At 40.6% G+C, this 27,753-nt stretch overlaps 1 protein-coding gene across 3 annotated transcripts in view; it reads left to right on the top strand.

Moving 5' to 3' along the window:
- The window catches only part of WDFY4 (WDFY family member 4), a 292,015-nt gene that overhangs the window by 152,710 nt on the left and 111,552 nt on the right, over positions 1-27,753 (top strand). For all 3 annotated transcript variants that reach the window (XM_035023705.1, XM_035023725.1, XM_035023715.1), the window contains exons 40-41: positions 20,058-20,135; positions 26,820-27,026. In XM_035023705.1, coding sequence (XP_034879596.1) covers positions 20,058-20,135; positions 26,820-27,026 — 285 coding nt within the window. The remainder of the gene's footprint in view (positions 1-20,057; positions 20,136-26,819; positions 27,027-27,753) is intronic.

Consider the following 27,753-nt stretch of genomic DNA (forward strand, 5'->3'; position numbering starts at 1 on the left):
TAGGAACCAGTTGTCATGTGCCCTTCCAGCTTCTCTGGAGGATCAGAAAATATGTCGGCGTCTATGACTCCATCTGCATCTACATTTCCATGTCTCTCTCATCTTTAAGCACACATTTCTTTTCCAGACATTCCCTCTTTCAACGTTCTATGCACATTCATTGATTTCCTCTTATATCCCAGGCCCTTGGCTTAAGGCCAGTGGATACAGTCCCTGACCTGGGAGTCTGGCCTTCTAGGAGGATGAAAAAATTACATTGTAACAAGGGGTTAAGGCTCAGGAGGTGCCCAGAGGAGAGGGGGCCTCACTTGGGCTTTTTGGAGGAGTTTGAACTAGAGGAGGAGGAGGAGGAGGAGGAGGGAGAGGAGGAAGGATGTGAGGGAAGATTGGTAGGGAGGAAGGGGCCCCTCCAGGTGCAGAGGGACAGTTGTGACCATCTGCCTTGTGGCTCAGCTGCTAGTCTGGCTTTAGTGAAATATCATATCCAGTTTATCTTAATTTCATGTATTTATTTATATCCCGATTCACTCCTCAGAGGATTTATGGTACCTTTAGATGAGGATGCATGTAATAAAATAAAGAAATGAGATCAGGAAAAATAATAATAGAAGAAGAAAGCCAATTCCTGGGGAATGAAGATCATAAACATGCAGTCTATAAAGAGTTACAGTCAAGCATCCACGCTGTACTTTAGCTTTCTGGCTGCCCTTGTGGGGAAGGAGGCGACATAGTTCGTACATTTATTCCCCACCCATCAGTTACGCTTCTGCCAAGAGGTGGAAGTGCCTGAGCACAGGGACAGAGGGAGAACAAAGCAGATGGCCCCGCCCAGCACCTCCTTGCCACCTCCACTGTGAGTTTTTTAAAGATCCGATCTGACCCTGTCCTGTCCCTGATCAAAAACCAGCATGTCCAGGAGGGGACCCAGACCCACAGCCACACTACAGGAAACCTGACCTCACTGCTTTTCTCAGCCCACCCCTCACCCCCGTCCCGCACCGTCTGCAAGTCAGACCCACTTCTGTATTTTGTTATAACGCACCCTGTCTTCTCCCATCTGTACTGTTGGGCAAATGTGGGCCTGTCTGCCTGGAAGAGCCACCCCCCTTCATAGGACCAACTGCTTAACCTGGACTTTAAACACCGTGCCCCTTCTGAAAGCCTGCCAAGCCCTCTCCAGCCTGGCTGGGGCCCTGCATAGCCACAGCTCTATTTGTCCTCACAATGGCTGCAGGTGTGAGGACCCAGCCTGAGGGACAAGGAAGGGTTGGTGTTGATTATGTTACCTGTGAGCCGCATACAGCCCCACCGTGGGTGCCTACTGGCCAGTCCTGGTGTGGCCCCCGAGAGAGCTGAGGTGAACAGGTGTGCGCAGCATCAAGGAGGACAGGGATGAGGTCAGGGCTGCCTTCAGGTAACTCCTGCTGTGGGTCCCCGTTGCAACCAGGGCCCCCCTGAGGGCTCAGGCCAGGGGTTTTGCTCTGGAGGCGGCAGTGACAGGGTAGTCCTGGCCACAATGGCCTTGGCTCTCTTCTTAAAGCCTAAAGAAGGAAGCCTCCCTATAAACTGCAGCTGCCATTTGTTTTCTCTCTCTCTGAAATGTTAGTTGCTGTGTGCAGGCTGCTTCCATGCTAGGCATCATCTGGAGAGAAAGAAGCCATATGAGTTTACCAGGGCCGCCATAACCCAGCAGTGCAGACTGGGGGCTTCACCAGCAGACATCTCTTTTCTCACACTTCCCATCCGTCTGAGCTTTGTGGTGGCCCTGACACCCAAGAAGGCGGTGAAGAGGAGGGGGGAGGGTGGCTTCCTTGAGAAGGCCTGGTACCTACGATTCCAGAGCTTTTGTCCTTTGCTACACTGGAGTGTTTTGTTTGTTTGTTTTTAAGTAGTCATGCTCCTTGTACTCATGACGATTGAATTTAATAAAAGCATCACAGTTCAAAAAAGACAAATTAGAAACCACCGTTCATCTTAGAAATTAATATGTGAGTGAATTTAACGAGAGATGAATTGAGCTGTGGTGATCTGGTCCCTCCTCAGCCACTCTGAGCACCAGTTGTTTGTCATTATTGCTGGAAATATGATTATTACCCCAGTATTGCTTGACATTTATTAAGAATCCAGGGGCTATGTCTCCATAGCAGAGAAAAGTGCAATTATCTGGGCACTTGGAGGAAAGAGCATTTCCTGGCCCGAGTCGTCCGAGTAGATATCCTGTAAAGACCCCTTGACGATGACCGTGCCTTGTTCACTGGGCATACACCCCCTCTTCCTATCAGTCTGCTAACATTTGATGGGTGCACATGTAGATATTATACGTGGCTTACCACAAACAGGGAAAGCATTTAATTGCTTTTGTCAGGGAACCCAAACCGGGTCTCCACCAAGGACTTACATTTAACGATAGATGTGTCAGCCTTATACAGAGAAGGCATAACAGAAAAACTTTACTGAATGTTTCACAACCAGGAAAATACTGAATTTCAGATGGGTTTAAAGTGCAAGGGGCATGAGGACCAGATCCATAAGTGTTGCCACTGACCCTGAGGGTCGCCTAAATCCTGACCCCATGGAGTGTCCCACTCCTGGCAGGGAATTACCAGCTGCAGAGAATTTGGCCGGCAGAGTGACAAGGGTCTATGAGCTGCATTTCAGTCTCTCAAACTTTGATTGTTGCCTCTCTTTTCCTCGCCCTTGGGGACAGAGATGGACAGTGTCCCTGAGGAGATTATTCTAATCGGGGGAAGGGGCTGGTGGGAAACGAGCCACTGTAATTCAAAATTCTGCTTTCAGAGGGTTCCGCTCTGCCATGGGAGCCCTGAGGAGGCGTTCCAGGAAAGAGCAGAGTGTTCATGATGGTTTCATGTTAACTACAAAATGTGCACACAGACCCAGTTTCTTCTGTTGCTCACTGCCACCCGGTGACCTTGCACTGTTAATCAAATCTCTCATCCTCTCAGCCCCCACCAATGGAGGAGAGGGGACCGGTGAATGACAGTGAGAATGACCAATGAGAACATGAGATCCGGGGGCTGGGGGGGGGGGAGTCTCTTTCACATCTGGTTTCATTCCTGTCTTGGTGAATGGGAGTTCACCTGAGTTTGATTTGAACCTGTCTCTTTTTCCTTTGGCCAGAGACAGTCAGATGTTAAAGGAATCCAGATTTGACATTAAAATCAAACAGCATGGTTATTGCTTTTTCTTTGTGGAATTAGTAGTGAATACTTAGAAACTTCAAAAAATTGTAAAGAAGACTGATTACATTGGAATCATGTTATATAGGGTTAAATTTAAAAATAAGTTCATGAAATGAAAATCAAGTTGTCAATGATACTCTTAAAATTCCCTTATATTATTTATCAAGAACAATACCATTTATGACTTTGTGAATTCGGTACCATCCTTCTATGTATCCACCAGGCAGCTTTTCACCACTTTGGGGATTAATTACTATTTCTTTGTTAAGTGTCTGATGAAGTGGTTGGCTCATGCAATTAGGAGGAGCAAGTTTTACCAAAAATTATTTGTCTTTAAACATGAGAATTACACTTAGTAAAATGAGTTGTTTACACCCAAGGGAAATGTGGGACTATGTCCAACTGGGGGAATAGTGAGTGACTCATATCTTCCATCTCAGTTTCATGATGGGGTTTAGGTGGAAAGGTTGTGAGAATTTCATTGTATTTTCTAATACACTTTTTTTTTAAATTTTTTAAATTTATTTATTTGACAGAGAGAGAGATAGCGAGAGGGGGAACACAAGCCGGGGGAGTGGGAGAGGGAGAAGCAGGCTTCCCGCGGAGCAGGGAGCCCGATGCGGGCCTTGATCCCAGGACCCCGGGATCACGACCTGAGCCACAGGCAGACGCGTAATGACTGAGCCACCCAGGCGCCCTCTAATACACTTTTTACTTAGGAATACCTTTCATATACTTTTCATGTTCATATTCAGTACTGTTATATACTCCTCACCCAGTTTCCCCTGTTGTTAACATCTTATATTACCATGGTGCCTTTGTCAGAGTGAAGAAACTGACATTCGTGCCTTGCTAGTAACTAAACTCCAGACCTTATTTTGCTTTCACTAGTTTTCCCACAAATCCAGGATCCAGTCTGGGGCACCACATTACATTGAGTTACCATGTCTCCTTAGGCTCCTCTGATGTGTGACAATTTCTCAGACTTTTCCTTGTTTTTCATGACCTTGACAGTTTTGAGGAGTACTGGTCAGATATTTTGTAGAATGTGCCTCAATTTTGGTCTGTTTAATATTTTCTCATAATTAGCTTGGGGTTGTGGAGCTTTGGAAGGAAGATCACAGAGAAGAAGTGTGCTTCTCGTCACATTGTGTCCGGTCAGAGGCGCGTGACACCCATGTAACATCATCACATGGTCATGGTGGTGTCTGCCAGATTGCTCCGCTGCAGAGTTCCTATTGTTCCCCTCCCATACTGGATTCTTTGGAAGGAAGTCCTTAAGTCCAGCCCACCCTTAAGGGTGGCCTTCTGGCGAGGGAAACATCTACATATATTATTTGAAATTCTTCTGTCCCATTATTTATTTATTCAATCTTTTATTTGTATCAAGAGGGACTCACCCATATTTATTTTATAATTTGGGCTATAATCCATTAAGCCTGTTATTTATCTTGTGCTCAAATTGCTCCAGCTTTTTGCTGAGAGTATTTACTTGATCTCATACTTGCTTTCACTGTAGCCCTCTTGATATTTTTTCACTGATCACAGAAATGAAGCCATATGAATTTTATGTGTTTTAATGCATCCCACTGTAATCATTCTAACATTTTTGGAGTGTGTATTACTCAGGATAAATTATGTTATGTTGCAGTAACAAACACCCCCAAATCTAATTGTCCTAAAATAGCAAAGGCATGTTTCTCACTTGCGCTGCAAGTACTGTGTGAGTTGGCCAGAAGTCTACTATGCCTTGTCCTCACTCAGAGACACTGGCTCATGGAGCAGCCATCATCTAGAACATTGAGTGTTGCTGTGGCAATTAAAAAAGAACTTAGCAAATTGCTCGTGAGCCCTTCAAGCTTCTGCACACTTCTCCCCAGCACACATAGCTCAAAGGTAGCAGGAAGGGTAACCATGCGTGTACCTACAAGAGGAGAGAACTGGAAATATTTGGCAAACAGCACTATTGGACTAGCATACTGTATTTTCTTTTAGGTTTTCTTTTCTGTGCAAATTCATGGATTTAATTGTTGTTATTGTTAGCATATGATTTTCTAACCTCCTTTTGAAAATGTGAATATATCAAAAACTTGGTTCCATATCATTAAATCTTTTTTGACACCAGGGCTGCAGGAAGACATCTGGCCAGAGTGGCAAAAGGAAGCTGAAATCCAGCCTTTGTTCCACTATTCAAGTCATCCATCCAGGCCTAGAACAGTGTCTGCCCAAAGGGGACACAAAGGTGTGATGTGAGCTAGTGGTGGTCCTTTGAGAGAGCATGATTTATGGTGACTGCTTAATACTCTCTCATTGAGGATAAGCCATTCTTCCATGTGTTGATATTTATGTTGTGTCATTTTGTGCTACTATAAATAGGATGGTGGAAAATCTTGTCAGTGAATAGTCGTGTATGTATCTTATAGTTTGCAAGAAATTACTAGCAGTGAAAATGGCGAGGATTCAAAAGAGATGTGCAGCATATCAGCCCTCAGTAGATACAGCCCAGGTGAAGAGTTTAGTCCCAGACCCAGCATGTGTGGTGCTCAGCTGGAGAGCCCAGGACCTCTAACTGTAATCTTGGTCCCAAGTTCCTGAGCAGGGTCTGAGGGGCTGCCTTCAGATGTTGGCCTTCCTTGTGTTTGCGAGGCCACACAGCTGTGATTACAGGGCTAATGATGCTTCAAACAGACAAGTGTAACGACCGTCATCAGTGGACAGTGGGTACTTCCTGTGACGCACTGTGGCCAAGAGGATCACCAGCAGCTGGCCAGCCCCAGGGGTGCCCTGGCAAAGGCAGACCCCACCAAGCTGAGGTCAGCTCACTTACAGGTGACCCTCCAATAGGATGTGCCCCATGCCCCATTCCAAGATCTGGTCTGGATCCTGTAGCCAAACCCTTCCCTAAGGAGGCACAGGGAGAGCAGGGCATAGGCTCTAAACCAGATCTACATCCCTCTCAAATCTCCAAACGGCCTTCTGAGGCCCTTTGTTCTACTTCAGAGGTTCTCAAACTCTTTAACACACAGGCAGTTGCTAAGCAAAGGCTATTTAGTTCCAATAAGCGATGCAGAGCTCTGCTCTGAATTTGTCCCTGATCAACGTACCACATCCACGGCTGCCCAGGCAGATGGGCCTCTGCCCTTGAACCGACCCAAATCGCCCACCTCCTGTCTCCACATCCTGAGCATGACAACTTTCCAGAGCATGAAATGTCTCACAGGCCAACAAGAAAGTAACGTTTGCCTAGCACTGTGGAGACACAACAGGAGTGGAAATGCAAGTCAGGGAGACACACATGATGGCAGCATCCAGGAAGTCATCTTCCAGTGCTATGCTTCCTTGGAGTGTTTTGTTGGCATCTCTTACCCTTTTACTCTTCTGTAAAATGGGAACAATCACAATACAGATTTGTCAGAAGACTAAACATTAAATGTGATAATGCATGTGGAAACTTCTTTGTCACGTGTAAAGTGTTAGGTCCTTCTTTTCACCTCTGAGCATGAGGAGCCTCTTCCTTCCCAACTGTTCAGATGGACCTCTGTTGGGCTGCCAGTCCTATCCTCTCTTGCTTATCTGTAGAACCTGCACCATCAGGGACCTTTTCCTCTGCTTTTCAACCTTCTCCCACCTACTGCCAAGCTCCCTGCAGCCTGGTAATACATTTGAGTCATGTTCTTCTCCCTTTTATCGTGTGACTCTGCTCCACCTCTGTTTCTCTTCTTCCTGAATCAAGTTTCTTGAATGAGTTGCTTTATACTCCTTATAGTCCACTGTCTTATCTCTACATTTCTAGCTCACTCGTTGCTGTCTCATCATTCCTCTGAAATAACTCACAGAAGTTACCAATGACCAATTTCTGCAGACACATCCCATGGACATTTTCAGGCCTCATCTTACAGGACTTCTCTGGTGCATTCACTGTGGTTACATAGCCCTTGGCTTCCATGACATCTCTTTCTGATTTTCCTTAAACCTCTCTAACCTTTCTCCTCCTGGCCTGAACTTCACTAACTGTTTTCTAGGTCTTGTACCTTGTCTCATAGGTTTCCTCTCTGTACTTACTCTCCGTGAGGGAGCTTATCATCTCTCAGGGTTTGCCTAACATCTGGTTGCTCATGACTCACAAATATATCAACCTTGGACGTCTCACCTGAGCTTTATTCTAGGGAGGTGCAGCTGTACCTCCAGCACTTGAAATTCAGCAACTCCTCACATCTGTAAATTTACACTTGCTCTTTCTCTTGTTCTTGTGATCGCTCTTAATTTTGATTAGTTTAGTCTATCTAATTTAATTCATTAGGCAAACTGGAAATATTGGAGAAATTCTTACCATCTCATACAGTCACCAATTCCTACCAATTTTATGTTTCATATAGTTCTTGAATTTGACTTTTCCACTTCACTCATTCTACCATGTGATGCCACACTGTCATGGTAGTGTCCTAAGAGGGCTCCCTACTTCCAGTCTTGCCTTCATTAAATTCATTTTTCAAATTGCTGTAAGAGTGAGTTATCAGAAATGCTAATGGACCACATCAGACTTCTATTTAAAACCCTCCTTTAAGATACAGCTAAAGCAACATCTCAACCACAGAGCCTTCTCTGAACATGATTCAGGACAAGGTCCCCTCTTCTGTGTGCTTATTAGGTCCTGTGTTACCATGTCCTGTGCAGAGCGCTGGCTCAACATTGGTCATGGCAGCTCATAACCATCCATCTCTTCCATTAGACTCCATAAAACCGGATATGAGGTTCATCTTTGTACTCCAGTACCTGGAAAATAGTAGGTGAACAATGAATATTTTCTGAACTTAACAATAGAGAGCAAATTTGAAATTAGAAATGAAGTATCTGAGCAAGGATGTAAACAACCCTGGGCTATAGCTATTGTAGATGGGATATTTATTTGAAGAGGAAAGATGATTTATAACTTAACTCATACAGCATTTTATCTAATTGTGAAGTTTGAAGAGACCATCTAGGTCAACTGTTTGCAACTGATCTTATCCATGACCTACACACAAATAGTCTCTTTGGGTGACCCTTTTCAGTGTACAAAGTACTGTCAGCCTACAGTCTCATCCTCTCTTTATAACATCTCTTCAGAATAGTCAAAGGAGGTACTGTGAACCTCATATTATAGATGGTAAATCAGATTGCAAAACCTTTAAGTGGGTTTGCCCATGTACTGTGGCTAGTAAGGGTCAAGAACCAAAGTCCCTGGACTTCTACTCTTTCTACCTCCCATTCTCTCATTTAGCAACACTGAGCAACATGGAAATCTGGATATCTTTTCATATGCCTTGCTGAAGTCTGCCTGCCTGAAACTCCTTCGCTGGTCCCACTTAATTCTCTGGGGCCATCCACACAAGGCCTGTCCCTTTTTGGCAAGATGGCACATGTGCTATTTGACTGGAGCTGCTTTGTGTCCAAGTGTTCCCCAAGAGTTCTCTTCTGCTGCATGTCTCCAGGGCATCATATTAGAAAGAAGTCTGGGCTTTTGCCTTAGATGTAAAATTAGTCAAATTTGTCAGCATTTTATGTCACTTGCGATGCTCATAAGGATTGCTTTACTTATAAATGTGTATAAACATGTGTAAACAGCAATATTAAAGAAAGTTTTGCAAAAAAAAGGAAATAAAAGAAAACAGAGGAATCATCCTATTCCCACTACTCCAAAACTGTAACTGGGGTTTTAAAATTGTATTGTTTTCATATTTTTGAGTCTTTGCTGATAAACATCTTTTTATCTTATCAAAATACAATATACATAGAAAAAAGTGTTCAAATCACAAATACACAGATTTAAGAATTTTAACAGAGTGAACATGTGACCAGTACCCAGATAAAAAAATGCAGCAGTAATGGTAACCCAGAAACACTGCCAAACCATGTCTCATCCTAATCACTAGTCCTCTCTTTCCACAAAGTAGGGACTATTCTGGCATCTGATATCATACATTAGTTTTTCACATTGTTACTTTTTTGTAAATGAAATAACACAGTATATATGCTTTTCTTTGGCTTATTTCACTCCAAACTATGTTTGTGCAATTTATCTGTGTCATTGCATGAAGTAGTAATTCATTCATTTTCATAGTTTTAGCACAATAATTCTCAAAACCTGTTTACCCTCTTAAAAATGATTGAGGACTCCAGGGTGCCTGGGTGGCTCAGTTGGTTAGGCGACTGCCTTCGGCTCGGGTCATGATCCAAGGGTCCTGGGATCTAGTCCCGCATCCGGCTCCCTGCTCAGCGGGAGGCCTGCTTCTCCCTCTCCCACTCCCCCTGCTTGTGTTCCCTCTCTCGCTGTGTCTCTCTCTGTCAAATAAATAAGCAAACAAACAAACAAACAAACAAATAAATAAATAAATAAAATGATTGAGGACTCCAAAAAGCTTTTGATTATGTCGACTGTATCTATTGATAGTTATCACATTAGAAATTAAAATGAAATTTAAAAAGTAGTGCCTTTATTAATTCATTTAAAAACAACAGTAATAAACCCATTATATTTAAACATAAATAACACTTTTAATGAATACCTTTATTTTTCAAAACAAAAAATTTTTAAAAGAATAGTATTGTTTTATATTTTTGCAAGTCTCTTTAATAACTATTTGGCTTAGTAACAAGACAGCTGGATTCTTGTATCTGCTTCTTTACTCAATCAGTTGTATTATTTTTTTTTTTTTTGGTTGAAATAGATGAAGAAAATCTAGCCCCCTGAAGATACATAGTTAGAAAAGAAAGGAGCATTTTAATAGCCTTTTCAGAAAATTATAGACATTCTTTGATACTATACCAAAACTCAACAAGTAGTAGTTTCTTAAGGGTTAGTTGAAACATTTATCAGTGAAATTTTTGGCCTCTATTACATTAAAATGTATTGATCTATTTTGAACTTTGAATGGGTACTTTAACTCATACATGATTTTGTAACATGCATCCTAGCAGGCTTTGGGAATATTGGCTCCCTGAGTTACGCAGATCTCCCTAATGTTGACATGCTTTCTTGTGCAACATGATAAAAATCATATCACCATCAATCTTACAAGAAAAACTTTTAGCTACTGGGAAACCGTTAAGCTCAAAGAGGCAGATACATGTTTTCCAACATTCTAATATTTAAAATTTGAAAGCTAAATTTTATCTTTGGGAGCAAATAATGTCAGATTGCTTTATTCGAGATGACAGGTTTACTTTGTTTATTTTCAAGAAAATATCTGCCAAACATTCAAGTCTTAATAACTGCAATGTTGTCTTTCAATTATTCTTTCAAATAAAAATGAGGTTCTGTGACAAAAGCAGCTAGTTTAGCTTATAACTCTAACAATTGCATAGTGCTTTTTCTTGAAACAACCATCATGTTTTTTGGTATTCAGAAGAAGTGCTTTATGCATACTTCCATTTTATCACACAGACTATTAGACTGTATTAAAAAGTTAGATTTAATAAAATTAATAATTTCTACTGTTTTATCAATGACATTCTTATGTGAGGATTTTTTCCTGCCATGAGTTCTAGTGGTGAGGAATACACACAATGATTATTCTACAGTTGTTGCCAACCCCTTGGTTTAGATTATGACACTAGTTTTACTCACCTTTGCTTTTGGGTGATCAATGCAAAAGTCAACACTGAAAAAAAAGGCAAAGATGTCCCAGTGTTTTGAAAGTAGCTTTTACTTCACAGAGTCCCTGAAAGGGTTTCAGGGACCTCCAGGATTTATGGACCACTTTAAAAACCATTACTGTAAGATATTCAATATATAAATATATCATAATTGATGTATCCAATCTATTACTGAGGGACATTTGCATCATTCCCAGACTATTCAAATACTGAATAGTACTGATTAGTACTGAATAGGGACTATTTCAAACACTGCTGTTATGAACATTGTTTTAAATGCCTTTAGGAATACATATGTATGAATCTCTGTTGGGTATATATCCAGGAATGAAATTTCTAACTCCTTGAGTATGCATATATTCACTTTTTAAGATGCTACAAACAATGTTCTAAAATGGTTGTACCAATACAACAGTGTAAGAGAGTTCATTTGCTCTGTATCATAATCAAAATATGATATTATTAGCCTATTTGAATTTTGAGTATTCTCATTGTGGTTTTAATTTATGTTCCCCAGATGACAAATGATTTGACCACATTCTCATATGTCTGTTGGCCAGTAGGACATCTTTTATTTATTTTATTTTTTTAAGATTTATTTTATTTATTTATCAGAGAGAAAGAGAGAGAGTGCAAGCTGGGGGAGCAGCAGGCATAGGGAGAAGCAGGCTCCCCGCTGAGCAGGGAGCCCAATGCAGGACTCAGTCCCAGGACCCTGGGATCATGACCTGAGCCAGAAGCAGACGCTTAACCGACTGAGCCACCTAGGCGTCCCTAGGACATCTTTTAAAATTAAATGCCCGTTCAATTTTTTCTTTTTAAAAATTTCTATTATTTCTGGGGTTTCTTCCTTATTGATTTATAGCAGCTTTTTATATATTCTGGACATGAGTATTTTTTTTTTTTAGAATGGTAAACATAAAGCCCTCAATGACTTTTTTAAACTAAACTTTTTATCCTGAGAATTGTAGATTTATATGCAGTTATAAGAGATAATCCAGGGGTGCTTGGGTGGCTCAAATTGTATTACCACAATTTTGATTTTGGCTTGATTTTGGCTCAGGTCATGATCTCAGGGTTGTGAGATCAAGCCCAGTGTCAGGATTCACATTGAGCTTGGAGCCTGCTTAAGATTCTCTCTCTTCCTCTCCTTCTGTCCCTCCCTGGCTTGTGCATGCTCTCTCTCTCTCTCTCAAGAGGAAAGAAAAAAAGAGGAAGGAAGGAAGGAAGGAAGGAAGGAAGGAAGGAAGGAAGGAAAGAAGGAAGGAAGGAAGGAAGGAAGGAAGGAAGGAAGGAAGGAAGGAAGGATGGAAGGAAGGAAGGAAGGAAGAAAAAGAAAAGAAAAGAGATACCATATACCATTTACCCAGCTCCCCCAATGGTATCATCTTGCAAAACTGCAGTAAATACCACAACCAGGAACATTTCAAACACCACAGGAATCCTTCATGTTGCCCTGTGATGGCCATTCCCACTACCTTTCCCCCTATTTTCATAACCGTTTATAACCATTAACATGTTTTCCATTTCTATAGTTGTATCATTTCAAAATATTATTTAAATAGGACCATACAGTCTCTGACCTTTTGGGATTGTCTTTTCACACTCAGCATAATTCTTTGCAAATTCATCCAGGTTGTTGTTGCATGTATCAACAACCAACAATTCATCCTTTTCATTGTTAAGTGTTCCATGGTATGGATGCATCACAATATGTTTAACCACTTGCCTGTTGAAGGACATCTGGGTTGTTTCCAGTTTTTGTCTATTATGAATAAAGCTGCTATAAACATTTATGTATGGGTTTTCAGTTTTCGTGTGAGTATAAGTTTTGATTTCATTGGGATAAATCCCCAGGGGCACAACTGCTGGGTCATATGGTAGTTGCAAAGATTTTTAAAAACACTACAGACCTGTTTTCCAGAGTGGCTGTATTGTACATTCTTACCAACAGTACATGAAGGTTCTAAATTCTCTGCATCCTCACAAGCATTTGGTGTTATTACCTTTTAATTTTAGCAGTTTGGATAGGTATATATTGATATCTCACTGTGGTTTTTTGTTTGTTTTTTTTCTTAATTTAAATTCAATTAATTAACATATAGTATGTATTATTAGTTTCAGAGGTAGAGTTCAGTGATTCATCAGACTGTATATAACACCCAGTGCTCATTACATCACGTGCCCTCTTTAATGCCCATCAACCTGTTACTCCATCCTCCCACCCCCCTCTCTCACTGTGGCTTTAATTTTCGTTTTCCTAATGGATAATGATGTAGAATGTATTTTCATGTGCCTAGTTGCCATCTGTATATTCTCTAGTGAAATGTCTATTCATGTCTCTGCACATATTATAATGGATTTTTGGATACGGTGTGATATAGGGGTCCACTTTCATTCTTCTGAATGTAGATATCCAGTTTTAACAACACCATTTATTGACACACAAGATACACCACATCCCCATTGTGTATTTTTGGCACTCTTGTTGGAGAGCAATTGACTATAGATGCATGGATTTATTTCTGGGTCTTTATTCTGTTCTATTGGTTTATGTGTCTGTTTATGTCAATATTATACTGTTTTATTAATATAGTTTTTTAATATATTTTGAAGTCAGAAAATGTGGTGCCTCTGGTTTTGTTCTTCATATTCAATATTGCTTTGACTATTCAGGGTCTTTGTGATTCCATATGAACTTAAGGATGGCTTTTTCTATTTCTGTAAAGAATGCCATTAGGATTTTGATAGAGATTAATTGAGTCATAAATCACTTTAGGTAATATGGACATTTTAACAGTATTAATTCTTTTAATCCATGAATAAGGGATATGTTTTCATTTATCTGTGTCTTCTTTAATTTCCTTCATTAGTGTTCTATAATTTTTAGTGTACAAGTCTTTTAACTCTTTGGTTACATTTATTTTATTTTACTCTTTTTGTTGTTATTGTGATTGGGATTATTTTTTTAATTTCCTTTTCAGATAGTTTGTTGTTTGCATATAGAACATAACTGAATTTTGTATGTTGTATATGCTACAACTTTACTGAATTCATTTATTAGTTCTTTTTTTTTTTAACATATAATGTATTATTTGTTTCAGGGGTACAAGTGTGTGATTCATCAGTCTTATACAATTCACAGAGCTCACCATAGTACATCAGTGTCCATCACCCAGTGTCCATCACCCAGCCACCCCATCCCTCCCACCTCCCTCCCCTCCAGCAACCCTCAGTTTGTTTACTGAGATTAAGAGTCTCTTATGGTTTGTCTCCCTCTCTGGTTTCGTCTTGTTTCATTTTTCCCTCCGTTCCTCTATGATCCTCTGTCTTGTTTCTCAAAATCTTCATATCAGTGAGATCATATGATACTTATCTTTCTCTAATTGACTTATTTCACTTAGCATAATACCCTCTAGTTCCATCCACGTCATTGCAAATGGCAAGATTTCATTTTTTGATGGCTGCATAATATTCCAGTGTGTGTGTGTGTGTACCATATTTTTTTTCAGATTTTTTTTTATTCTTATGTTAATCCCCATACATTACATCACTAGTTCTAGATGAAGTGTTCCATGATTCATTGTTTGTGCATAACACCCAGTGCTCCATGCAGAATGTGCCCTCCTCAATACCCACCACCAGGCTAACCCATCCTCCCACCCCCCTCCCCTCTGGAACCCTCAGTTTGTTTTTCAGAGTCCATCGTCTCTCATGGTTCGTCCACCCCTCCGATTTCCCCCGCTTCATTCTTCCCCTCCCGCTACCTTCTTCTTCTTCTTTTTTTTTTTCTTAACATATATTGCATTATTTGTTTCAGAGGTGCAGATCTGAGATTCAAAGTACCATATTTATTAGTTCTAACATGTTGTTTTGTTTTTGTTTTGTTTTTTTGGTTGAGTCTGTAGGGTTTTCTACATATATGATTATATCATCTGCAGACAGAGATAATTTTACATCTTCTTTTCTGATTTGGATGCCTTTTATTTCTTTTTCTTAATTAATTATTCTGGTTAGGACTTCCAGTTGAATAGAAGTGGTGAGAGTAGACATCCTTGCTTTCTGCTGGATCTTAGAGGGAAAGCTTTCAGTTTTCCTCATTGATTATGATGTTAGTTGTGGGTTTTTCATATATGGCCTTTATTATGTTGAGGTAAATTCCTCCTATACTTCTTTTGTTGAGAGTTTTTATCATGAGTAAATGTTGAATTTTGTCAGATGCTTTCTCTGTGTCTTTTGAGGTGATTATGTGTGTTTGTGTGTGTGTGTGTTTTTCATTCTGTTAATATGGTGTATTTCATTGGTTGATTCCCAGATGTTGAATCATCCTTGCATCCTAGGGAAAAAAATCCCTCTTGGTCATGGTGTATTATTCTTGTAATATGCTATTGAATTCTGTCTGCTAGTATTTTGTTGAGGATTTTTACATCTATGTTCATCAGGAATATTGGCCTATGGTGTTCTTTTTTTCTGATGTCTGCCTGGCTTTGGTATCAAGATGATGCCAGGCTCATAAAATGAGTTTGGAAGTGTTCCCTCTTCTATTTTTCTTTTTTCTTTTTTAATTTAAGAAGGATTGGTAATAATTTTGTGGGGATACATTATGCTTTTGTATATTGCTGATTTCAATTGAAATTTTTTCTCAAAATTTCTCTCCCATCCTCTAACTACTATTTATGCTCAGGCCTGAAATTTTCTTTGTGGGAAGAGTTTTATTTATAGATTTAATTTCTATTACAGATATTGCAAAATTCAGACTTTCTATTTCTTTTTGTGTCAATTTTGGTAAGTTGTATTTTCCTGGAAGTGTGTCTAGTTCATCCAAATTTCAAATGTATTAGCATAAAATTATTCATAATGATTCTTTAAATGTTTGTAGAATCTAGAATGATGTCTCATTTTCTCATTCCTGCTCCTGGTAATTTTTGCCTGTTTCCTTTTTTTTAAATCAGACTTTCTGGGGAGATTTTAAATGTATTTTCCTTGGGTTTAAATTTTTTTTCAAATTTCTTGATATATATGGTTAATTTACATGCTTATTTTTTTCTAATAATACGATAGATGATCACATATATTCCCACAAAAGAGTTTTAGCTCTATCATACATGCTTCATTATGTCATATTTTCATTTTAATTTAGGCTAAAATATTTTCTAACTTCCATTTTGATTTCTTCTTTGACCCATGGGTTACTTAAAATATTATTGCTTAATTTTTAAATTTGGGGGGATTTAAAAATATATTTGCTTGTGACTTAACCCCACTATGTTCAGGAGCATTGGGTGTTATACACAAACAATCATGGAACACTACATCAAAAACTAATGATGTACTACTATATGGTGACCAACATTAAATAAATAAATAAATAAATAAATAAATAAATAAATAAATAAAAAATTTTTAAGTATATTCTGTGTAATTTCAGTCATTTGAAATTGTTTTACATTTGTTTTATGATCCATCCTGTGGCAGGTTTCAGTAGTGATTCCATTTGTGTATTCTGTATTATTTGATCTTCTGCATTTTTTTAAAACAATTGATTAAATCAGGTTTGCTTATTATATTCTTTAAATATTCTATATCTCTATTTTTCTTGTCAACTTACTCTATTAGTTACTGAGAGATGAGTTAACATCTTCCTGTATGGTTGTAGACTTGTTTGTTTCTCCTTTTAGTTCTGTTGTTCTATTTCTGTACATATTTTGAAGCTATGTTATTAGATGTTTCACATTTAGAACTTATACTTTCATAGTGTATTTATCCTTTATTGTTATGAAACATCCATCTTTGTGCCTAGTAACAATTCTTGCTTTAAAGACTACTTCAAGTGACATTTATATAGCTTTACCAGATTTCTTTTGGTTAGTGTTTCTCCAGTTTATTTTTTTACCATCTTTTCACTTTCAACCCTTTGTGTCCTTATTTTCAAGGAATGTCTCTTGTAAGTACATTTACTTAGGTTTTACTTTTTGATACAATGTGACTGTTTATCTTTTATTTGGAGCATTTAGTCTATTTACATTTAATGTAATTAATGACAATTTTAGTTTAAGTCCATCTTATTTAAAATTTTTTGTTTTTTTTGTTTTTTGTTTTCTAAAGATTTTATTTATTTATTTGACAGAGACAGAGACAGCGAGAGCAGGAACACAAGCAGGGGGAGTGGGAGAGGGAGAAGCAGGCTTCCCGCTGAGCAGGGAGCCTGATGTGGGACTCGATCCCAGGACCCTGGGATCATGACCTGAGCCGAAGGCAGCCGCTTAGTGACTGAGCCACCCAGGCACCCTAAAACTTTTTGTTTTTATATCTGTTAATTATTCCTTTTTTTTCCCTCTTTCAACATATTATCAACTACTTTAAGTTATTGTCCTTCCCTCCTATTAGCTGAAAGTCACATCTTCTTTTATTTTGTTTTTAGTGGTTACCCTAGAAATTATAGCAGCATGCACATTTGCTCTATTGGAGTCTAATGTAAATTAGACCCTTTTTCCAAATTCTTTTTTTTTTGTATCAGCCTTTAGAGATTATTTTTATTTTTTATTTTTTTATTATTATGTTATGTTAATCACCATACATTACATCATTAGTTTTTGATGTAGTGTTCCATGATTCATTGTTTGCGTATAACACCCCGTGCTCCATGCAGAACGTGCCCTCTTTAATACCAATCACCAGGCTAACCCATCCCCCCACCCCCCTCCACTCTAGAACCCTCAGTTTGTTTCTCGGAGTCCATAGTCTCTCATGGTTCGTCTCCCCCTCCGATTCCCCCCTTCATTCTTTTTTTTTTTTTTTAAAGATTTTATTTATTTATTCGAGACAGAGAATGAGATAGAGCATGAGAGGGTCAGATGGGGAAGCAGACTCTCTGCCGAGCAGGGAGCCCGATGCGGGACTCGATCCCGGGACTCCAGGATCATGACCTGAGCCGAAGGCAGTCGCTTAACCAACTGAGCCACCCAGGCGCCCCCCCCCTTCATTCTTAATTGAAGAAACTTAGAGCACTATTTCATTTACTCTGCCCACCTTCTGTTACTTTTTCATATATTTTAATTCTTCATTTTTCAGTTCCCATTTTCAAATCCCATTATTATTCCTATAGTATTTTCCAACAGCCAATATTCATTTAGATATACTAATATACTTACCATTTCCATAGTCTTTCATTCATTCCAAAGATTCAGACTTCAATATGGAATTATTTTTATTCTACCTAAAAAGCTCCTTCAGTGTTTCACTTACACAGTTCTACTGGTGACACATTCAGTGTCACCTGAAAATGTTTTAGTTTGTCTTTATTTATTTATTGTCTTTATTTATAGTTTGTCTTTATTTTTGAAAGATATTTTCACTGGGTAGAGACTTTGAGTTTGTCAGGGTTTTTTGTTGTTTTGTTTTTTTTCAGGAATTGAAAATGTTTCATTTTTCAATGCCTCTAATTCTTACTGTTGCTTCTTAAAGATAATATAATGTTTTTTTCTGTCTTTTTGAATATTTTTTGTCTTTTTTTTTTTGCAGTTTCATTGTGATGGGTTTATGTGTGATTTTCTTATATATTTATTATTTCAGGATTATAGAGTTTCTCAAATTTGTGGATCACTGCCTTTCATCTATTTGGGAAGATTCTCATTAACTTTTCAGATATTGCTTCTGATCCATTCTTTTATCTCCTCTCCTTTTGAGACACCAGTCCACATATGCTAGATGCTTTGTCTATTATATATGTATCTAACTGTATTTATCTCTTAAATATTTTCCATATTTTTTAATATTTTCCATATTTTTATCTCATCATATTTAGCAAGAATATTTCTTCAAGTTCACTTACCCTCTGTTCAGGTGTATCCACTCTGCTGTTAAACTTCCCTATGGAGTTTCTAATTTCAATTAGTTCATTTCACAGATTTAGAATTTTTATCTGGTTATTTTTCATAGATTCCATATCTCATGCAAAAGTCTCATATTGCATTTTTTTGGACCATATTATTTGCATTATTTTAAGGTCCGTGTGTGATAACTCTAATACCTGGGTACATGTGGGTATTTTTTGTTATCTGTTTTTCTGTTGGCCCTTTTTATGGGCCCTTTTGGTAATTTCTGCTTGACCACTGAACGTTTTGTATGAAAATTCTCCATTTGATCCTTCTCCAGAAAGGAGAAGGCATGTATTTGGAGTGGGGCAGATGTATTCTGGCATGTATTTGGAGTGGGGGCAGATCACCATAATGTACTCAGAAGTTAAGCTCATTGGAAGTTGGGTTTCAGCTTTCTAAGACCTGATCTATTTCCAATTTGCCTTTATTCCTATGGTGCAGCTCTTCAGAAATCCCACTTTAAAACCCATCTCCTGTTGGTTTCTACAAATCACACTGCTTATGAGTCAGCAGCTGCTTAAAGAACATCAGTGCAGAAAGCTAGGCTTACTTGTCTTTACTCTCCTATTTCTGGACTCTTGGTCCCTTATGGTCTACATGTCTTGGTGAGCCTGAATTCCAGTTCTTGTCTTCTTAGCCACCTGAAAGGATCAAAAGCTCTGTTAAGCTTCTCTGCTTTTTAGCCATCACTTTCTGCTTGACTTCTCAACTTTTTGTGTTATTTGCAAACTTGCAAATATCTCAGGGGCAAAAAAATCATAGATATCGGTCATTGGGCACATCTCAGTGAGTTTTCTTTATCTCCAAGATCTTGACTCTCTTAGTCTTGGCTCTCTTAGTAGCTCTCTGCTATCTCAAAGCAGATTATTGGGGCACCTGGGTGGCTCAGTCGGTTAAGCGTCTGCCTTCGGCTCAGGTCATGATCCCAGGGTCCTGGGATCGAGCCCCACATTGGGCTCCCTGCTCTGCGGGAAGCCTGCTTCTCCCTCTCCTTCTCCCACTCCCCCTGCTTGTGTTCCGTCTCTCGCTGTGTCTCTCTCTGTCAAAAAAAAAAAAAATCTTTAAAGCAGATTATTTGAATATGACTTTTCTAGTTATCCTTGGAAGGAAGATTGGCCTGTTATAAGCTAGGTCATCATAGCTGGAAGTGGAAGTAACCCATAGACGTGTGTGTGTGTGTGTGTTATCAACATAGGTGAAGTCTTGATTTATGAGGTTGTGATTGATTGATTTGACCAACAAAACTTGTAACTGTTATTTCCCCTGATAATTGGTCAGAGTAGAGCAGTTCTCATCTAAAATCACAACTGTCATTAAGCTGTGACTTGTTTCCTCTCTTTTCCAGGATTTTGTGTCATGTATTGAGAACTACAGAAGAAGAGGACAGGAACTATATGCATCTTTATACAAAGATCATGTACAGGTAATAAACGAGCTCTTTTCTCTGCACAAAAGACTGGAATCTATCTTGAATCTGAAATAAAGAATCAGAAAGGCCTTCGGTTTAAATTCTAGTTGGCTAAGTCAGTAATTGGTCAGCAGTGATTCAGTTCTTCTTGCATGACCTGTGCAGTGGATTTGGACCCATGCTGTGAGCAGCTGAGGAGACAGGCGGCATGTTTATCCTCTCATCTACTAATGCATCCACTAGTAAATAGGTGTCAAGAGCCCAGGGTGCCTCAGACCCTGTGCTGTGAGCTAGGGGCACAGTTGTACAGAGAACAGACATGGGCCTCACTCTCTGGTAGCTTCACTGTACCTCTCTGGAGGGATATATATTAAATAACTGCACAAATAAATAGATCATTATTACTCATGATAAGCAAGAGACATGGCAAATATAGGTACAATGAGAGATTATGATGTGGGGGGAATTTAACTTGGGCAGATCAGAGGCCCCTTCCAAGAAAGTGACCATTAAGTTGAGACCTGAAGGAGGAGGAAGATGGGCTGAAGTATTTTGAAGATGTATTTTTGGCTAAGGGAGGACATGTGGGAAGGTCCTGATCAGGAAAGAGCTGGATGTGGCCAGTTAACTGGAAGAAGAAGTGACTGGGTGACCTGAGCTGGGGACAAACAAGGGTGAAGATGAGGCATGACCAGAGAATGCAGGGCTTGCTGCCACCTTAGGGCTTTTGCATTTTCTCCGAAATGCAAGGGGTCACCACTCATCAGGGCAGATTTAAATAGTTAAAACACCTCTCTAGGTGTGATTTCTGGACAGTCAGAATAAAGAGCATTGTCTGTTATGCCAATGAGATCTCTAGTTGAGTCTCAGGTCTGCCTCTTCCCATGTGTGCAGTCTGAACCTCAGGGTCCCCATCTCCAAGACGGGATCATACTGCCTAACTGTGAAGATTAAAGAACAAGTGTAGAGCGCCCAAAAGTAGCTGGAAGGGAATACATGTGTGGTTATGGAATGGCCAAGAAATTCATCTTTAGTCAATGTTGTTGTTAATAAAATGTTGTTTAAAAATGGTTGCTAATAATAGAGCACAACATATAGTATTAAAACCTTACTAAATATATTATTTTCTTTGTGATTTCTCTGTTCCAAAGACTATGCTAGGTATAGGAAAAGCAGAGATTATAATGCCACTGCTGTGCCTGAAAGATTCTTAAAACTCAGTAGAGGAACCAAGAGTAGAGAAATAACCCCAAGCAAGGTGATGAAGTCAATACTAGGATGTTCTACTCTAAAAAGAAGAGCAGCAGGGTGTAAGGAACCATGGGCTGTGCCTGGAGTGAGGGGCCAAGGAAGGGTGAAACGGTGGTGCCCAAATGTCAGGGAAACAAAATAGGTTCTGATCAACTTAAGCCAAGTTACCTGGTCTAATTCTCTCTATATAAGCTCATTTAGGAGCCCCCACCTGGCTCTGGGACTAGGGATTCATGAGATGTGCAGCCTGGGCCCCAGAAACATGCAGGTTAGCAACACAGCCTCTCTGGCTATTCTGTAAGGAGGGGGGGCAGTTTATCAGACTTGACAGGGGTGGAAGAGGAGTCTGGGGGACTACAGGACATGCTACTGTCAAAGTGATCACGAGGCATTCTCATTTCTCTGGCAGCACAGGCTGGTCTTAAATAAACTCTCATTTTGGAGAAGGGCCTCATCAGGGGCATCTCCCCCACCCCAACATTGCTGACTGCACTGCACAGTGGGATGGGTGCCCTGCTGGCTTATTTGCATGTTATCTGTGCCCCTCAGACAGACCCTTGCATATCCAGTGTCCCACCATTTGTATTCACTGACTTCTTTCAGGACAAGCAACATGGCTAATAAATTCAATTGTTATTGGGGGAAAAATAAGATGAATTGTTTAAGATTGCATTCTTTGTTTATGGACATCCTTGCCACACTTGTTCCATTTCAAGACAGAGGATGTTGTTTGTTTAAATGTCCAAATCAGCATCCAGTCAAGAGTGTGAGCATCTCTCTTCCTTTTTTTTTTTTTTAAGATTTTATTTATTTATTTGAGAGAGAATGAGAGACAGAGAGCATGAGAGGGAGGAGGGTCAGAGGGAGAAGCAGACTCCCCGCCGAGCAGGGAGCCCGATGTGGGACTCGATCCCGGGACTCCAGGATCATGACCTGAGCCGAAGGCAGTCGCTTAACCAACTGAGCCACCCAGGCGCCCAACATCTCTCTTCTTATGGTTGGAAGAGCCTGGGTGATTTGCTTATGGCTAGGAGAGATGTGCTGTGTGGTACTTTGTAAGTTTCTGCTGGAGTTTTTGAGACTGAAAGTTCATGCGGGAAAGAACAGGACCTCAGCAGAGGCTCTGAGCCCAGAAGGAAACTATACAGCCTTCTAGAACATTCGCCTGGCTCATTTTCAGCAGTGGGACTGAATGGGGTTCAGAGAGTACTTGATAAAGCTGTGTAGAGTTTTGCTGTTTGAGGTATTTTTGAGAAAATCAGCATTTTGAGGCTAATCCATAAGGATACTTTCCAAGTGTTCAAATATTTAAGACAGATTGTTTCAACATTTAAAGGAATACAGAGGTAATCACCTCTGCCAGAGATAATGGGGTCTGGAGAATCCACCCTGCTTTTATAAAGGGCAATACATTTTCCCAGTGCAAGCCCCACTCCACTTCCAAAAAAGCCATGTCCAGACTCTGTAAAGAGATCAGACTTGTGAAACCTGCCATGTTCTTCAAAGACAGCTTCTCCCAAGTGTACTCAATGAGGTCTCCCCAGGAGGGTGGTGCTAGTGAGACTCAGGGATTCTGGCCCCACAGGGCTTTCAGTAATAGGTGGTGTAAGACTTCTCTAACTTGGCATTTTACCCACAACTGAGACTTCTCTGCAGATGGCAGGAGCCCACAGCATGACAAGGTCACATTACCCAATGCCCTGGAAGTAAATCCAAGCATCATTATATCCCATCATTATATTACCAGTAAATCAGGCAGTTCTAATATTCAGTCTCCCCAGTTTCTTGTCACTCCAGAAGTACTGGCAAAAACTGTTTCCTCTCCTCTGGCCCTGCCCAGATTCCCCTTTGCCTTTTCCACATTATATTTGTTCTCTTCCTTATGGTCCAGCTGCTCTGGTTCTGCTCTGTTGTATACCCAGACTGTCCTGTTCTTATGGGGAGTCCTTACCATAATGTGCAGAAATGCCTCATTCTTTCTGTGATGTTTTTAAGACATTCCAGGCTTTCCTGGTTAAAGCTCTTTGCAAGAAGTCTTCCATCCCAGAAGTAACCTTTCTTTTAGTATGTGAGAGTATCTGTCGCACTCTTGAGTTCTCTAGGGGCCAACAGGCTGTTGCCATTTCTTGCTCAGTTTCTGTATATCCATCAAGTGTTTGTCACAGCTCTTTCTTTTTTTTTTTAATTTAAATTCAGTTAGCCAACATATAGTTCATTAGTTTCAGATGTAGAGTTCAGTAATTCATCAGTTGCTTATAACACCCAGTGTCATTACATCACGTGCCTTCCTTAATGCCCATCACCCAGTTACCCCATCCCATCACCCACCTCCCCTCCAGCAACCCTCAGTTTGTTTCCTATAGGTAAGAGTCTCTCATGGTTCATCTCCCTCTCTGATTTCTTCCCATTCAATTTTTCCTCCCTTCCCCTATGATCCTCTGCATTGTTTCTTATAGTCCACATGAGTGAAACTATATGATAATTATCTTTCTCTGATTGATTTGTTTCTTCCAGCATAATACCATCCAGTTCCATCCACATGGATGTAGATGGTAAGACTTCATCCTTTTTGATGGCTGAGTAATATTGCATTGTATGTATATGTGTGTGTGTGTGTATACAACACACATATACATATATATCACATCTTCTTTATCCATTCATCTGTCGATGTACATCTTGGCTCTTTCCAAAGTTTGGCTATTGAAAAAATGCTCAGCATCCCTTGGCATCAGGGAAATACAAATCAAAACCAATGAGATGCCACCTCACACCAGTCAGAATGGCTAAAATTAACAAGTCAGGAAACAACAAATGTTGGCGAGGATGCAGAGAAAGGGGAACCCTCCTACACTGTTGATGGGAATGCAAGCTGGTGCAGCCACTCTGGAAAACAGTGTGGAGGTTCCTCAAGAAGTTAAAAATAGAGCTACGCTATGACCCAGCAATTGCAGTCCTGGGTATTTACCCCAAAGATACAAATGTAGGGATCTGAAGGGGCACCTGCACAGCAATGTTCATAGCAGCGATGTCATTGCTCTTTCAAATGCAAATATCAGAAACTCAGCTCAAACTGGCTTAGGCAGTAAATGAACTATTATGTCGTACTAAAAAATCTAGGGGAAGCCAGTCTTCAAGAAGAGCTGGATCCAGGTACTCAAGCTCTGTTCTAAGCAGTCAGTTTCCTCTCTCTCCCTCTTCCTCTATTTCACACACTCCCCCCCCCCCCCCACATTCACATCAACACACACGCACACCTATGTATGAGATTCCTACAACATCAAGGTGCCAATGAACATGGATGAGGAGCATGTGAGCTGAGGTGAACTCACACTCTGCTCCTCAGTCTGTGCATCCTAGAAGTAGGCAGGGTTCATGTAAAGCCTGGGAACCACTCTCTAACTGGTACAAAGGCCGTGTCTTCTTGCTGAACTACATGCTTGTGGGCTGTCTCTGCCTTAGGGGGCACTGCCGATGCACATAAAGGCACCCTGGCTCGGGGCAGGTGGTCAGACCGTGTACCCATACATCCACCTCTCTGCACTGTCTGCTCCAGATGGGCTGCAGAGAGCACCATTCCGAGTCCCGGGGAATGATGCACACTAGCCCATCCTATAATCACCCTCCACCCCTTGGATTAGCCAGACTTAGATGCCCTTCAAAACTGAAGCCAGGGCTGGGCTCAGCCCCTCCAAAGCATGGGGGACCAAAAGAAGGGACAGGCTGGTTGCCCAGAGGAAAAGCTCATCGATGCTACCCAAAAGTTTCCATTCAGCCCCAAATCATAGCTACCTCTAACATACCAGAAACCCTGCCTCTGAGTCTCTGGTGTGGCATTTGGCTCAAGCTTTAAACTGAAAGAGGACCTTACCTGGTGCAGAACCATGGGCATCATAGAGCACCTTTCAGGTGTGGGAACTCAGGGCTTTTGCTATTTGGACATCTCATGTCCTCTGTCCTGGGACTACTTGTAGATTTCTATCATGGACTAAACAATCACTCATCTCTGAGGGGTCTCAGCACTGACACATATCTGTCTGGCCACAGGTATTCCAGACAACTTATTTGCACTGTGATGAAGACTCAGGCAGCCGTGAACCCGCAGGCTGTATAGGTAGATCTTTTGGGGTGAAGAGGATATTCTTAAAAGACTAATTTTAAGGCCAGGGTGAACATTGTTTGGCATTGTTCATCCTCTATGAAACTCTATTGGTTATTCCAAACCCAGCAGCAATCTCCAGGGAGCTGAAGTATTTTCCCCAAATGAGTATTCATTTCATATAACCTAATCCCTATAAAAGGCTTTGGACAGACTTTATTTTTCTGGAGTTCCTTATTAACCAATCAGAGTATTATGTAAAATGCTGTAACTATTTTGGATATGAATTTAAGAACTGTGAAAGGCACCTGGGTGGCTCAGTTGGTTAAGCAACTGCCTTCGGCTCAGGTCATGATCCTGGAGTCCCGGGATCGAGTCCCGCATCGGGCTCCCTGCTCGGCGAGGAGCCTGCTCTTCTCCCTCTGACCCTCCCCCCTCTCATGTACTCTCCTCTCATTCTCGCTCTCTCAAATAAATAAATAAATCTTTAAAAAAAAAAAAAAGAACTGTGGAGAAACAAAGTAATCTTGCTTTGAAATAGGATTCTGTGTTCTGTTTATAAAACAGATTTACCTGTCCCAAAAATAGGATTTGCTTTATTCACAGTAATAATACTGTTTATGAGGCAAGTCACCATATAAAACTCTTGAAAATATTGTCTCATTTAAGCCCTACATAAACCCATGGTCTTATTATTACTGTAATATTATTAACTGCATTTGATGAGGGGGCTTCAGCTTCCTAGACTACTAGGGAATAGCAGAAACATCATGACAACCCAGATTCATCTGACGCCAAAGACCATGGACTAAGCACTGTGTTGTCTGTTATATATATTTTTTAAAGATTTTATTTATTTATTTGAGAGAGAGAAAGAAAGAGAGCACAATCAGTGGGAGGAGCAGAGGGAGAGGGAGAAGCAGACTCCCCACTGAGCAGGGAGCCTGACGCAGGACTCGATCCCAGGACCCTGAGATCATGACCTGAGCTGAAGGCAGACACTTAACTGACTGAGCCATCCAGATACCCTGTCTGTTATATTTTTCATGGGAATTTTCTAGTTCCAAGAATGATTTACAGTCACATGGCTCTGAAGGCCAAAAGGCATATGGTTTTCTCCTCCTCCAACCTGGATTAAATGGTCTCAAAGCTAAAAAACTGATCCCTTCTCCTGGCCTGTTCCTGGTTCCAGGGTACATTACACACCCTCAGGGTGCTCAGGGTCACCTAGAGGGGGTTATTTTTCTCAAACAATTAAGAGGGCTTGGTCTGTTCACCCCCCCCAGAGGTTTGGGGCCAAGGCCATGAGAAAATGTGTATAGGAGTGACCCTGTACTTCTGCTTCCCAGAGACAGAGATGTGACATAATCAAGGCAGCCAATGCCTGGGCCAGGATTCAGGAGCAGCTCTTTGGGGAGCTAGGCTTGTGGGGCCAAACAGCAGAAGCCACACTTTGCTCCAGGTGGGAACTGGACTGGAGAGAAGGACCAGCTCGCATGAGGAAACGCATCAGACGCTTGTCTCCGCTGGAGACCCTGAGTCCAGAAAGGCTCAAGGTAAGAGTTTGATGCAGCAAAACAGTGATGCTTCCAGGCAGGAAATGTGTAGGGAAGTGTCTCCTTTGCTTTTCCTTCTCATGTTCCTTTCATCAGGAGTGCTTTGGGAATGCTTTGGCATGGGCAGGCAGGAGAGCTCATGTGCACAGTTAAATGTAGGAGTGCTGTAATTAATTTTTGATACCATTTAACAGAAGAAAAGAAACACTTTCTCCCTGGTACATAGAAAGGATGCTCTAACTACAGCCTGATTGAGTAAGTAAATGAGTGAGTGAATGACTAGTGGAGTGGTTCATATTGACACCACTAACCCAGTACCACACCGACATCCAGAAAAGTCCAGTGGGATAATCTGGACATCAGTGTTTGCAAAGAGCCAAGTGATGGCCATTGTCTGTTTGTACAAATTATTTACCATGGAGCAGTCATAACCAGCGCTGCTATGGGCATTATTGTACAACCAATCTCGTAACAAGTTTTACAATGGAAATATCTTGAACTCAGCAATTTCTGCAAGCTTGAGCCTGTGACCCATGTAATCCAAACAGCATTGAGGCCATATTGGATTCCCAACCAACGGAATCTGGGTAGTCCCTGGAAGTTTGCTGTGATGAAGTTTGAACTCTGTGTCATCAAACTGACAGTGTTGCCTTTTAAAGAATGGGGAACCAGTTGGATTAGGAGTGGATATGGAAAAATCTGTTAATAGTTTTTTCATGTCCTCGTT

Source organism: Mirounga leonina, unplaced genomic scaffold (assembly GCF_011800145.1).
Source record: "Mirounga leonina isolate KUSES-001 unplaced genomic scaffold, KU_Mleo_1.0 Mir_114, whole genome shotgun sequence".
Classification (NCBI taxonomy): domain Eukaryota; kingdom Metazoa; phylum Chordata; class Mammalia; order Carnivora; family Phocidae; genus Mirounga; species Mirounga leonina.